Source organism: Nestor notabilis, unplaced genomic scaffold (assembly GCF_000696875.1).
Source record: "Nestor notabilis isolate BGI_N333 unplaced genomic scaffold, ASM69687v1 scaffold24451, whole genome shotgun sequence".
Taxonomy (NCBI): domain Eukaryota; kingdom Metazoa; phylum Chordata; class Aves; order Psittaciformes; family Psittacidae; genus Nestor; species Nestor notabilis.
In genome coordinates, this window is record NW_009916380.1 from 10,534 (window position 1) to 23,668 (window position 13,135).

At 48.1% G+C, this 13,135-nt stretch overlaps 1 protein-coding gene across 1 annotated transcript; it reads right to left on the reverse strand.

Moving 5' to 3' along the window:
* Positions 1–700: 700 nt before the first annotated feature.
* Positions 701–4,710, reverse strand: GLYCTK (glycerate kinase). Its single transcript, XM_010024554.1, has 4 exons — positions 4,424–4,710; positions 3,905–4,056; positions 2,236–2,411; positions 701–1,606 (listed from the first exon to the last, which is right to left on the reverse strand). The coding sequence occupies exons 1-4, from the start codon at positions 4,708–4,710 to the stop codon at positions 701–703; spliced, it is 1,521 nt and encodes a 506-aa protein (XP_010022856.1).
* Positions 4,711–13,135: the final 8,425 nt, after the last annotated feature.

Below are 13,135 nucleotides of genomic sequence, written 5' to 3' on the forward strand. Positions count from 1 at the left end.
CACTGTACCTCGGCTGTCCCCATCCTTATGCTGCATAGTGAAGGTACACCACCCTCTGTCACTGTCCTATGCACTGCTTTTGTCATGTGTCCAGTACCAAACACTTCTTTGCCGACAGGTCCCTTAGCTACACTGCTTGGCATGCATCATGCTGGGTTTGAGGTCTCTGTGAGGTATGCTGGTGTGGGAGGAGCTGCAGGGCACTGGAGTAGGTGCTGGGTCTCCCCTTCCCACCATGTTCCCCCAGCACCTCCTTGCCTTGAGCTGGTCAGGCTTTGCCATTGCTTTTACATTCTCTGGTTGCTGTAGTGCACTTCTGTGAACCTGAACAAGCCCACTGCTCTTGAGGTGCAACAGCCGCAGTGAGGGCTCTCCCTGGCAGCCCTACCATGGCCTGGATTTCCGCACATCATTTAACTACAGTTGAAGCAGTCACAAAAGTGGTGGCTCTCAGCACCAGTGTTAAATCTGGCCTCCATGTCTGTAATGCAGTCTCTTATCTCCCTCTGATCCCAATTACAAGTGCTTGCTTTTGCTGTGGACATCCACTCCTGTGCCTAATTAGTGGACTATTTCTGTCAAAGATAGTAGCACCCTCAAAAGTGAGACCTAATTTAAGTTTACATTTGTCTGCAGTGTTGATGCCTTCCTTTACCCCTGGTCCTAATTAAATGCATCTGGATATCTGCAGAGGGAGCTCTTAGGATCTCTCCATGGCTCTAATTAAAATGGCCTGGATATCCATGACATTGGTGCCTGTCAAGCCTGTCACCAGGAGGTGATGCCCACCTTGGAACTGGCTGAAGAAGGTATAGGAGTCGTTGTTGATGAGGAAAGCCTCCACATCAAGGCCCTCCTGCAGCGCCTCAGTCACCAGCTCTGGGCTGCAGAAGGCTCCTGCTGCCTCTGTTGGCCCATCCTGCCCGTCTGTTCCACCGCTGAGGAAGATGATCTCACACCTCCCTGGGGAGCTGCTGGCTTCCATGGCCTGTGCCCTGTGCAGCCCCAGCCCCACGCGCAGGACCAGCTCCTGGTTCCTCCCTCCCTTGCCAGTTCCTTGGAGCTGGACTGTGGTTTCTCCGCCGGCCAGGATGCACACTGGTGTTTTAGACCCTAATCCTCGCAGGGCCTGTAGAAATTTGGCAAGGTCCAAACCTGGGATCTGTAGCTCTGCCACCAGCTGCAGGAGATTCCGCCTCACCTCGTCACCCTGGGGCCCTTCTCCAAAGCCAGCAAAGCCCAAGCAGAGCAGCTGGATGAGCTGGCAGTACAGTGTGGCAACGCAGCCAACATCCCCGCAGATTGCCGCACTCAGAACCAGCGTGGTGTAGCCCAGGCCCTCAGCTTGGCGTTTGGCCTCATCTAGAGCCAGCCTGTTTGAGCCGACGATGACATTGCAAACATGGGAGAAGTCTTCTGGAGCAGTGGACTTGGTGGGAGAGCTGGACAGGACTGTTTCCACTGACTTGGGCAGATTGCGCAGCAGGTTGTATTTGGTGAGTATCTGAAGGCAGTCTTGGAGAGTGTGGGAGCTGGCAGCAGTGGGGCCGCTAGCTATGATGTCCAGGGGGTCACCAATCACATCAGAAAGGATGAGGCTTACTACCTGCAAAAAGAAATGCCCACAGATTATTGTGGGAGGCAGAGCATGCAAGAGCCCTGGCATAAGTGCTGCTCTGACTTACATCTGTGCCACCCTCATGTCAAAGTAGATGGAAATGGGTAGATCTTGGACCATTTTTGGTTTATGGTCCTGTGAGTGTCACCTTGCCCTTGAACCCACAACTCTACAATATCCTTTGATGCTGGACCATCATATCAGAAGATGTAACCTGTGTCACTGCACTTGTCAGTGCACTTATAACCCAGTGTGGGTTCAGCAATGGCATGTGCTGAGAACAGCCCCTGGGGAGCCACAGGTTGGACTCTGCCTCAAAGGGACTGTGGTGGAGCACCAGCACATTGGAAGTGCCTGCTCCATGAGGGCTGGGGTCTGCTGAAAGTGGTGTGCTGGGACAGCTAACATATGCCAAGTCTGACATTTGCCTCTTTCATCTCTGTCTCCCTGAGAGTTTGGGTGCTTGGTGAAATCTGAGCCAGAGTACCATAACAGTGTGTAAAGGCTGTTTGCTCAGTGAGGATAAAAACCTCCAACTGCTTAGGTCAGTTGATTAAACCCCTATTTCAGGGGCTGATGGGTGATCTCTGTGCAAGCAGGGGCTTCTCCTCCATTACCTGTGCAGGATATGAGAGTCGGGCCAGCCCCCCACCCTTCAGCAAGGACAGAGTCTTCCGGACAATGTTCAGCTCCTGTATGGCAGCTCCTTGGGAAGCCAGCATCTTTGTGAGTTTCTGCTTCTCTTTGAGGAGGATGGGAGGAATGGGAGCAGGCAGTAGGGCTGATCCACCCCCTAGGATGCAGAAGAGATGGCAAGGACGTCAGGATAGCAGGACAGGACAGAATGAAAGCAAGGCTGTTCAATGCTTGGGCCTTTCCTCTTCCCTCATGAGTGCATAGAGAGAAGGCAAAAAGTCACTGGAGACGATGCTAACATCTCTGGAGAATTCAGTCTTCACTGATGGGTTTTAATCACAGTTGTCCTGCACTGCCTGCAGTCAGATACATTTCATCTGGGCAGTGTAAACCTCGCTGCATGCCTGCAGTGGTGAGGGGACAACAAAGAAGGGCCACCAATTACTTATCCCCACTACATCAAGCTACTAGTGAGTCATATGACACAAGCAGGCATGGGAAATGCAGAAAGAAGGTAGGTTCCAAAGGAAAAGTGGAATGGATGGAAAATACAAAGAGAAAGGAGCAAGATCTGAGCAGAGAATGAGCATGCACAGAAGTACAGCTGAAAGCCACTGTCAAAAGGCAAAAAGCCTGCTCGGAGGTTTGAGACAAACCAGCATCAATAAAACATGATGAGCAAGAAAAACAAATGCAAATGCCTGTGTTTCAGTCAATAACCAGGGATCTAGCTGAGAGGCAGGAGCAGTTGGGGACCGGCTGCTGTGTGGGAGTGCACATGCATAGGGAGTCGCAGCCACGGGGAGATCCTGTACAGACTCCCTGAAGGGCTGAGGAGTCTCCTGGAGATTCCTGTAGCCAAAGAACAGGAGGAAGCCCAGCAAGTGCAGCTAGATTCCAGTTGCTTGGGTGTTTGCCTAGTGCCACTACTCTCTCTGCACCAGATCAGGCTCCAGCATTCACAGAGGAACAGTCACTGAGCAGAGACCAAGGGGTTTCTCCAGAGCTGCTCCAAGCCCCTGCATGGTTTTGACCTGTGGCACCCACTTACCCAGCTGAGCTCAGTTTGGGGTGAGTATCACTGCATCCCTCTAATGCACAGCCCTGGACCCAGCAGACAGGGCCTGGAGGTGTTCAGGGCTAACCCTGCAAGGTGTGTAGCTCATTGTGTTGGAACCTGGGGGCCTTGTTTCCACTGGCCAGGAAGTAGCAAAGCCCTGGGAAGGGTAAGTCTCACATCTCAGCTTACAGTCTTGCACCCATATACAAATTTGGAGCATGCAAGTCTACCAAGTGCTTGTTTCTCCAAGTCTGTATCCCCAGATAGAAGGAGGGGGCAGGAAGAAAGCATCTTCTTGCCAAGGGGTGAGAGCAGCTGGCAGGCTGTGCCCAGAGGTGTCATCTCATAGGGGTGGCGTGACCTCAGGACCCAGCTTGTGCAGCCAGTGCTGGGAGGCAGCACGTCCACTGCAGCAGCAGGCAGCTCCATGCCCTCCCCTGCTGCATCCCTGGAGAAATGCTGGCAGGAGAAGGGAAATGACAGAGGTGCAACTGTCAGTGCTGAAAGGGATGGCACAGCACAGTGCTCCCATGTGGGCAGGCAGCTGGAGGGCCCCCTGCAGAGCCCATTTCGTGGGATCCCCACACTACCTGAAATGAGTACAAGGAGCAGGTCATCTGCAGTCAGACCCTCTGCCAGTTCCTGGATGGCAACTGCTCCTTTCAGAGCCTCTGCATCTGGGAGGTTGTTCTTTGCACCTTCGATGACCTGGATTTTGCTGTGTGGCTTCAGGAGCATCTCCCTGGTGAGGTAAGAGAGGCAATCACACCACTGACATGGGCACCTACACAGGCAGCCAGGCTCTCACTCAGCAGGGAAATGGGCGTGCAGCACCAGAGGTACACAGTGAGTGACCAGGACATGGAGCTGGCTTTTGCTGAATGTCTTCTCCCCAGGCCTGAGGAGGCAGCGCATCCAGCACAAGAGATGGGCTGTATTATTGGTGTCACCGGGATGTGATGATGGTTGAAGACCAGTGTGGTGTGGTGGATGGGGTGGGCACCAGAGCAAGAGCAGCTGGAAAGGACTGAAGGGGTCACAGCAACATCCCACAGAGGATAAATCTGTCAGCCTTCCCAAAAAAAATGTCCAGTCACGGTCCCCCTTACTGCATTCCCGCTCGCTGCAGGCTCTCCTGGATGCCTAGTGGCACACTGATGATCCCCCGAACGAGGTGGTCTCCCAGGATCTCTTCTGCTGCCGCAGCCATCCCCAGCACAGCTTTGCCAAAACCTACTAGGTACAGGTTCCTCTTCACTGGGAAGGCCCTGCCCTTCACCAGCAGCTGAGGGCACCCATCTTCCTGGAGCTTCAGAGCCCTCTTCAGCATTGAAGCTGGTCTGACAGTGCCCACTGCACTGCGGAAGAGGGACAGTGCATGCTCGTGGAGGGACATGCTGCACAGGGTGGCCAGGCTGAGTTGATCTGCCCGGTGGGGTGGGCTTGGACACGTTCTGCTAACACTGGCAAGGCCTCAAGAGCTGAGGCTGCTGGCACCCTCCAACCTGCAAAAGAAAGTGAGCATTTTTGCTAGCAGAATAGATAGGGCTGACACAGAGAGAGCAGGGAGGACAAAACATCAACCATGGAGCTCTAGCTCCTGTTACACCTAGGTTAAGGTGCTATATCAACAGCACTTTCAAACCTCTCCCCAGTCAGGTGGGAGGCAAAGGCAGTGTCACATTCAAACTACTTGTCAGCTTGTGGTTCCCTGCAATCCCATCACCTCCCACAGGGAAGGTGAGCCCTGCCAGCCAGCCTCTCCATCACCGTACATTTGCCATTGGCAAGCCATCATTTCTGTTTGCTCAGTGTTTGATGCCTTTCCAAACTGTGGAAGATGTTCTCTGTCCTGGAGAGAGCAGGGCATCTGCGTGGAACAGCTTTGTGCTACGTTAATTCCCCTCCTCATGCCAGCCAAATGCTGATGTCATTCTCTGGCTGCACATTGCCCCATGTGTCCCTGCAGCATCAGGCACGGACTTAGGAGAAACAACAGGCTTGCTGGCTGCCTGATCCCTTACTGCTGGTGGCCAGAGAGAAACAAGCAATGAGGTTTCCCAACCAAACAGCAAATTAACACAAGGCTTCATTTGCCTTTATTTTTTAGTCCTCTATTATCCATTAAAATCACATTTAAAGCCCAAATAAGACCTCAGATCAGGCAAAGTTTCCAGCCGTGTCTGCAAAAGCCTATTTGAGCTAGTCTCTAGTGAGTATTAGCATTATATACAACAGATCTGCATGTGGACAGAAAGATCTCAACTGCTCAAGGGCAGGCACTTGTCTTGACAGAGGAGACAGCCCCTGCCAGCACACATGCATCTATTCCCTCCCAGCATTTCTCTTCTTTCTGTTAACTGGCAGCAAGTTCAGTGCTGCTTTCTCAGGATCAAAGATACTTCCAATCTGCATCTCTTCTGCTCATGGTAATTATGGTGCTGGCAATTAAGACAGGGTGCCAGGAGGCTGAAGCAGCCTAGCAACACGCTTGATCACAGACCCATTCAAATTACCTGAGAGTGTTAATCCTCCCTCTAGTAAATGGATGTGTTTCAGTGCAAGGCCAGTGGCTGTCTTCTGGGAGAGCTCATGAGTCCAGAGGTCTCTTTGTCCTAGTACTCTCATAGCACTGCAAGGTGTTAATCATTAAGCCAGGCAAGCTTCCCAACAGCTTCTCTGGGTCTAAATCCACCTTATTTCGCTGCAAGGACCCACAGGCTTTGTGAAAACCTCTGTGCAAGCACCTTCTCAGGCAATAAAATTTGGACACACTCTGAAATCTAACAGACAAAGGACTTGCAGGTAAAACTATATGGAGAAGCATAGGTTTGCCAGAGAAAAAAGAATCCAAGAATCATTTAAGTTGTAAAAGACCCTTAAGATCAAGTCTAATTGTAAATGATTCAATGCTTAGGAGATTTTAAAGGTAAAACCCAAAAGCATATAAACTACCTGACTATACTCCCTTTAGATACTGGCCAGAAGGACTAGCTTTTCAATCAGAAGGAATAAAAGGCAGAGTTCCTGACCACTTCTGTGACTAGACTCTTAAATTTCACAGCAGCTGATGCTGCCAGCAGGTTAAAGTACAGATCCTCAGCCCTCTTACAATGAGGGCCAGAATAACTGTGCTAACACCAGTGAATTCAGCTGTGCACCTCTCAGGAACTGAGATTAGCACCTCCACTCCCAGCAGGTCTCTGATTCACCTGGCAGCACAGTGCAATCAGAGAAAGGTGTTACAAAACAGAGGTGCATCACACCCCAGGGTTGCCTTGTCTGAGCTGTGAGACAGGGTTTGCAGAAGTGGTTGGAGAAAAAGGCTTAACTGGAGCCAGGGGAGTTTAAAAAAAATAATCCCCAAAGCTTTTAACAGGTTCTGTCTCTGCCTTGATATTTCTGTGCATGGCTGACCCTGAAGACCAGGGGAATTGAGCACGACCAGACCTGCAACTGCGGCTCCTGTCACACATGCCCTGCCGGCGGCTCTGCTCAGCTCCGACTCCAGACACGACACAGCAGGCGTGAGTTGTTTAAAAGCAATCCTCTCCTACTGGAGCTGAAAAAAAGAAATGCCAGCTTAATTCATCTGGCACTCGTGTACATACTGCTAATGCTTGCTCTGGAAAGCATTTCACTACAATAGCAGGCATGTAATTTCTTTTCTGCACTCTGAACTCAGCTTATATTTTAACCATCAAGGCCTGATCCAGAGCCTGTTGAAGTCAGCACACATCTTTCCATTGCTTCTAAGGATTTTAGGGCATGCTTCCTGATGCTGATCTCAGTGCACAGGTGTAAACACAGAGTAAATCTGGTATAAAACCCCCTTGCAGTCAGAAGTTATCCAACTTTACACCAGCACAACAGGGAGCTGGATCTGGCACAGGCCCATTAGCTTTGGAGGTCTCAGTATGTAACTCCGCTCCTTGTCAGCTCTGATTAGACACAGAGGCTCACTGGAGGCTCCCCCTGGAATGGGGGTGCTGCTAATGATACCACAAATCCTTTTTTATGTAATTTATTTATACAGTCTCAGGCACTGGGTACTAAACATCACCAGGGACCAGCTATAAATCAGTGCTATGAAATCCACTGTAGATATTAACAAAAATTAAAACTCCTACTCATTTTACTAGGGCTTCAAAAACAAAATCAAGAGAACTGAACATCACCCCACACCAAAGCATAGGCAGCCTTGGAAAGAAAGATAATCCAAATGGCAGCTCTTAAGCTTCCTCCAGGATGGTGGGTCTAGAAATGATGTTATTGCCAGTTAGCTGCTGTGTATTGCACATGGGGAAATTACAGCCTCATAACCCTGCATTTTCCTCTTCCCACTGCTGGATGGGAGGAATCTGGGCTGATGAAGGGGCTGATGAAGTGGCTCGTGTTGCTTCATGCACTAATCTTTGTTTCACGGTTTCTCAGGAAAATCACATAGGGATGAACGAGCCCTCTTCTATATGGATATAAGGTGGCATACTATAGGCACCAGTGGGGCTCAGGTTTTACACTTTCTCTTTGTCCCTGCTCAGAATAATTTGGAGTTTGGGTATAGACAGTCTTCTGAAAAGTTTTCTAGAAGTTTGCTCTAAGCCTGGGAGAAAAATGATGCTGAGAATTGCCTGTTCCAAAGACAACAGGAATACTATAAGGGGTTTAGGTTAATCCCCTTTAAATGAAAACTTCTTCAGCTTTCATTGACGAATAATGTTCTCCATCTACATATTTGTTTGCATGCATTACCATTAGAAATTCTATCTTCATAGGGCTCCTCCTAAGCCTGCAGATATGTCCACTGTTAACTCTCACCACAAAAAGCAGCAAACCTCTAGCTCCTCATTTTCACTTCCTCTGGGAAAGAGGGAGAGAAAGGAGCTGGACTGTGATAAAATACAGGCAAAGTGCTTGTTTGCATTACCTTTCATTAACTTTTTAATTAAAGCAATTCTGCAGGCAAAGAGCCAAAGTCAGAAGGAGACAGAAACAACCACCACTGGGCAGAAATGTGGTAAGCTGCCAGGTAAACTGGATAGTGGCATGAGACCAAAAGCATGGACATAGGGCGGTATAGTCTGAGCCATAAACTTGGAGTCACACTGGGGAGGAAAACAGTGAACAAATGAGCTGGCCATGCCCATGCAGTGAGAAAAATGAACCAACACCTCACTCCATGGCAAGTATTTGAAAGCCAGAAAAATATTCCCTTCTAGAAGCCAGCCTGCCATCGCTGGGCAGAGCTGAGCTATTCCAGGGGCTGTGGTTGGAGGTTTGTACAAGGGTTTGCATCATGAGCTTGTGGTTTTCTTGAAGCTGGGGCAACTGGGCTTGCTGCAGGCCAACCCAGTCACACGTCCTGAGCATTTCAGGTGCTGCAAGATCAGAGGATGCTGTACATTAATGCTTCAGGATGTCTAATTGAACTGAGATCTTCAGGGGCCTAAGTTAGCTTATTTTTAATGTCATCAGGACTTCTCTGGATTCCCTCTAGTGTGGCAGTGGTTGGTGGCTGGCCCACCATGTACAGGGTCAACTCCAAAATCCCTGAGGGGCTTGGAAAATATTTGTGATGGCACTGGATCAAACCCCAAGTGTTCCAGGATAATTTTGAGCTCAAGCTCTAAAGACAGATTACATCTTTGTTACAGTAGTAAACTACCAGACATAGCAAGTTTTAGCAGTGTCTCTTGCTACTCGTTTTTCTTGCTGCATGACTTTCTTCTGGCCTCTTGGTACGTAAATTACTGTTAGGCCCACCAAGGCTCACCATTTCCATTTTTCATGCCTCACCATGGGAATTTACCTATGAAGTACAACAGAGCAGAGATTGTACTGCCTTAAACTCCCCTGTTCCCACTTACTGTCACATCTTTTCTATCATTTGATATATCAACTTTAATTTGCCTGGTGAGCCCTGCTCAAACTCAAACTTGCTGCTCCAGATGGTCCCAAAAGCATTACGAGAAAATTTTCCAGGAGATGCACTGAACCCAGGAGGAAAACAAAGCAGTGAAGGTTTGTTCCAAGTGACTGTTCTGGGAGGATTAGATGGGGGATTTTTCAAGACTAATCTCTTTAAATGAAAATTTCAGAATTTGATTAATTTTTTAATCTGCACATGGATTTGCATAAAATTACTGCGCTGCCTCATTCATTGTGTAAAAGAGAAAATGTCTGCAGCCAGGATGGACTGGTCAGCTATGAAGGGTTCAGCACACAAGTGGATGCGCAGGGACAGGGTGAAAGGTCCTTTTGCTCCCACTCCCTATGGTGCTCCTGCATCCATAACTGCGAAAGAAGATGAGGGGGAACAGTAGTCATACAATGAGACTAGAGAGCTGCCCTTGCACGCAGACAAGGGAGAAAGTAGGATGGAGTCTGAATACCTTTGTTTCAAGAACATGCTGAGCTCTGGGAAACCCAGGAGTCCTAATTTCCAATACACGGCCTTCTATATGTTTTTTGGAAAAGAAATATGTTGCTCTCATGACTGATTTACTCACCAGGAAAGTGTCAACAGGGTCTCTTTGCCTTTGATGGAGAATATAGCCTAAGGCCAAACACAAGGATGATAAGTGTTCTGTTCAGCATTTTATATATATAGATCAGTATCATTACTAAAAAAAAAATTAACTGGATTTGACATATGCATCTTACTAGTTTTTCTAGGTCACACTCCCTTCACTCCCTATATACCTTTTGGAAATGATTTTCCCATGCACTGGGGATTGCAGGGAAGAAATATTTTTCACTAAAAAAATCATTCTGTAGCTCAATGCAGACCAGCACTACCCTGAAACCAAGTCCATGCCAAATCTCCTTCCTTTCATACTGCCATTTCTCAAACTCCCTATTCTAAGTCAACTTGCAATCAAAGTTGAGAGTCATTTAAAGTACTGGGAAGGATCAGAGGATTCTAGAGAAGATGAAAAGATGCCAGCCTTGAGGACTGGAATAATAGACAGGGGTCAAAATTCAGTACTGCAAAATACAAGGTCATGCTCTTTGGGATTAATAGCAAAAAATTACGAGCTTCTCAGTTGGAAATAACATAACAGGAGGAAGAGCCAAGAATATTAATCAGTCACAGGATGACAATTACAGCTGCCCTCTAGGCTGAGACAAGAGGCTATGGGAAAAGCGGAAAGCAGCAGATGTAATCTACGTTGACTCTAGTGAGGGTTTTGACACCATTTTCATGAGCGCACTGAAGAAGTGTGGGCTGGGCATACACACTGTTGGGTTCGTTGAAAAACAGCTGGAGCGCTGGGCTCAGAGGGTTGAAATCAGTGGCTCAGGGCCCAGTTGACAGCTGGTAATCAACAAGGACTCTGCTGGGGTTCATGTCACCCTACAGCTTCATTATGAAGGGTAGCACAAGGTGCTTGATTTGGGAGAAGTGCTGCTGGAGCCACCTTCCAGAGGAACTGTGATAAAATCAAGGTCAAGCCAACAGAAATGTGGTGTCACTCAGCAAGGAGAAGTATGAAGTTTTGCTGCTGGGGCCAAATCCCCCTGTACATCAGGGCAGTCTGGGAACCAAGTGGTGTAACCAGCTATGGAGCAACCTAATAGCAGCTAACAAGTACCTGAAGGGTGGTTATAAAGACAGCGGCTATGAACCCTTCTTAGTGGTGGCAGAAAGTATAAGGAAGGAGCAACGGCCACAATTTGCAAGTCAGGACATTCACATTGGACATGAGTGAAAAGTTCTTTACAGGGAGGGTCACACAGCACTGGATCAGGCCACTCAGAGAAGCTGTGGTCTCCATGCTAGGCGGTTTTCAGGATTTGGCTAGACAGAGTTGTGGCCTAGCTGATCTTGTGCTGGTGACCATCCTGCACTGAGCAGAATGTGGTGCAGGTAGCTCCAGGGGTCCTTTCTCCCCACACTTCTGCAATTCTGTGTGGTAACAGCAGGGACAGAGTTCAATGGTCCCGAGCATCACATTTAGTTTCAAGAGCCCATATGGAGAAGCCAAGTTGTAGGATACAAGCTCCCCTCCACACAAGCATTAATTCATAACTGTTACCCACAGAGAATCATCACCCCCAGCGGAGTTCAACAGAAATATATTCACCTGAGCAGTATTGTTTCCAGAAGCATCTCTCTACAATTCACGAGCACCCATCTGAGCAAGCACAGGTCTGTCTGTATTGTGCAGGTTACAGTGGTATCTAACACGGAAATGCACAGGTAGAATGACTGCATTTGATCAATATTACTCAAGCAGCAATTAAGCATTTTTTCCATTAACTAGTTTTGCAGGGGCATTATCCATAATTCCTACTTAATATGACATTTTGCTAGGAGATCCAATTATCCTGCCAGATAAATTCCACCTTGGTATAAACTGACAAATGAAGTTCCAACCATTAGGAACAAAGGCAGAAGAAAGAATAAAAAGGGAGTGACAAAATATCAAATCAACAACCCACAGTGTTATACAACTCTAAAACTTAGCTAAGTATTGTAGGTGTTTTGAAGTAAATTGTCTTATGATGGTATCAGTGAGTCACCTTCAGGGCCCACATCAGATAATCCAGGCTTTGGTCATGCAAGTTACAGTGTGCAAGAGTTCTGTGCTTCTCTAAAACCTTCCATCACACAGAGATCAGTTGTGGGTTTTGAACTGACCTGCAATCCGGCAGCTGACCCCAAGACCTCAGAAGTAACAAAGGTGTCTTGTGTTGAGAGTCCCCAGACCCCCGTGTGAAAATCCTGCCTCCGTATCAAAGTAGTATCGGTGACTCATTCCGATGAGCTGATCCCATCACAGCATGAAGGGGTGAATCAGGTTAGATGGCTAAACCTGTAATGGGGAACACTAAGAGCTAGCAATCTGAGAAAAGACTTTTGTTTCACTAAATCGTATCTGCACATAAAATAATTCAGCCTTTTTGAAGGATGAGCACGCAGACCTTTGGCAACAGTTCCCGGAGTTACTGTTATTTGACCACAGGAGGGCAATATTATTCTAAAAGCAAAATCAAACTCTGTTCTGGAGACTGAAAGGAAAATGCCATTAACATTTATGAAGGCATCTATGTTTTGTTGGGTTGGGTTTTTTCGATTCTGAGTTTCTGAGACGCTGAAATTACAAAAGATCTGATGTTCTAAAATGAAACTAGTGGGGCACTGGGAATCTTGAGGGGAGGAGGGAAGAGATTCTCGCAGCTGCTGTTATATCCCAGGAATAACTTTCTAAGGTAAGAGATGTACAAAAACACGAATACAGAGCCTGACATCGGGACTCATGATAGAAAAAAGTAGCAGTTCCAACGTGCCTGTGTTGGAGCACCAGCTCAAATGCCAAGGTGCCTTTCTCACAGGCTGCGTGCTGCTCATCTGTACCTGACGTCTTACAGGATGCAAGCTGTGGTGTTCCTGTAGCACTGCTCGGGGCTCAGGGTTTGGAAGAATAAATAATACTGAGAAATAAAAATGTGTAATAATTGGAGTGGGGAGGTTTAGATGGGATGTTAGGAAAAACGTCTTCCCCAAAAGGGTTGTTAAGCATTGGAACAAGGGTCTTCCCAGGGAAGTGGTGAAGTCACCGTCCCTTGAAGCATTTAAAAGACGTGTAGATGTGGCACCTGGGGCATGGTGTAGTGGTGGACACTTAGCAGTCCTGGGGTAGCGCTTAGGCTTGATGATCTCAAAGGTCTTACCCAACCCAAACACTTGTATGATTCGATGAAGGCAGGGGCACAAAGTGAGGAAGCCGTCACTGTGGTCTGAAGGAGGGGGACAGGGTACAGACACCTGCGAGACGCGCTCTCGCGGCAGATCCCTGGGGATACCCCACCCCGCC

Coding starts and splice junctions, on each gene's coding strand:
- GLYCTK (XM_010024554.1), bottom strand. CDS start 4,710: ATGTCCCTCCACGAGCATGCACTGTCCCTCTTCCGCAGTGCAGTGGGC. Junction 4,057..4,423: donor CTGCAGCGAGCGGGAATGCA/GTAAGGGGGACC, acceptor TTACCTCACCAG/GGAGATGCTCCTGAAGCCAC. Junction 2,412..3,904: donor GCTCCTTGTACTCATTTCAG/GTAGTGTGGGGA, acceptor TCTGCATCCTAG/GGGGTGGATCAGCCCTACTG.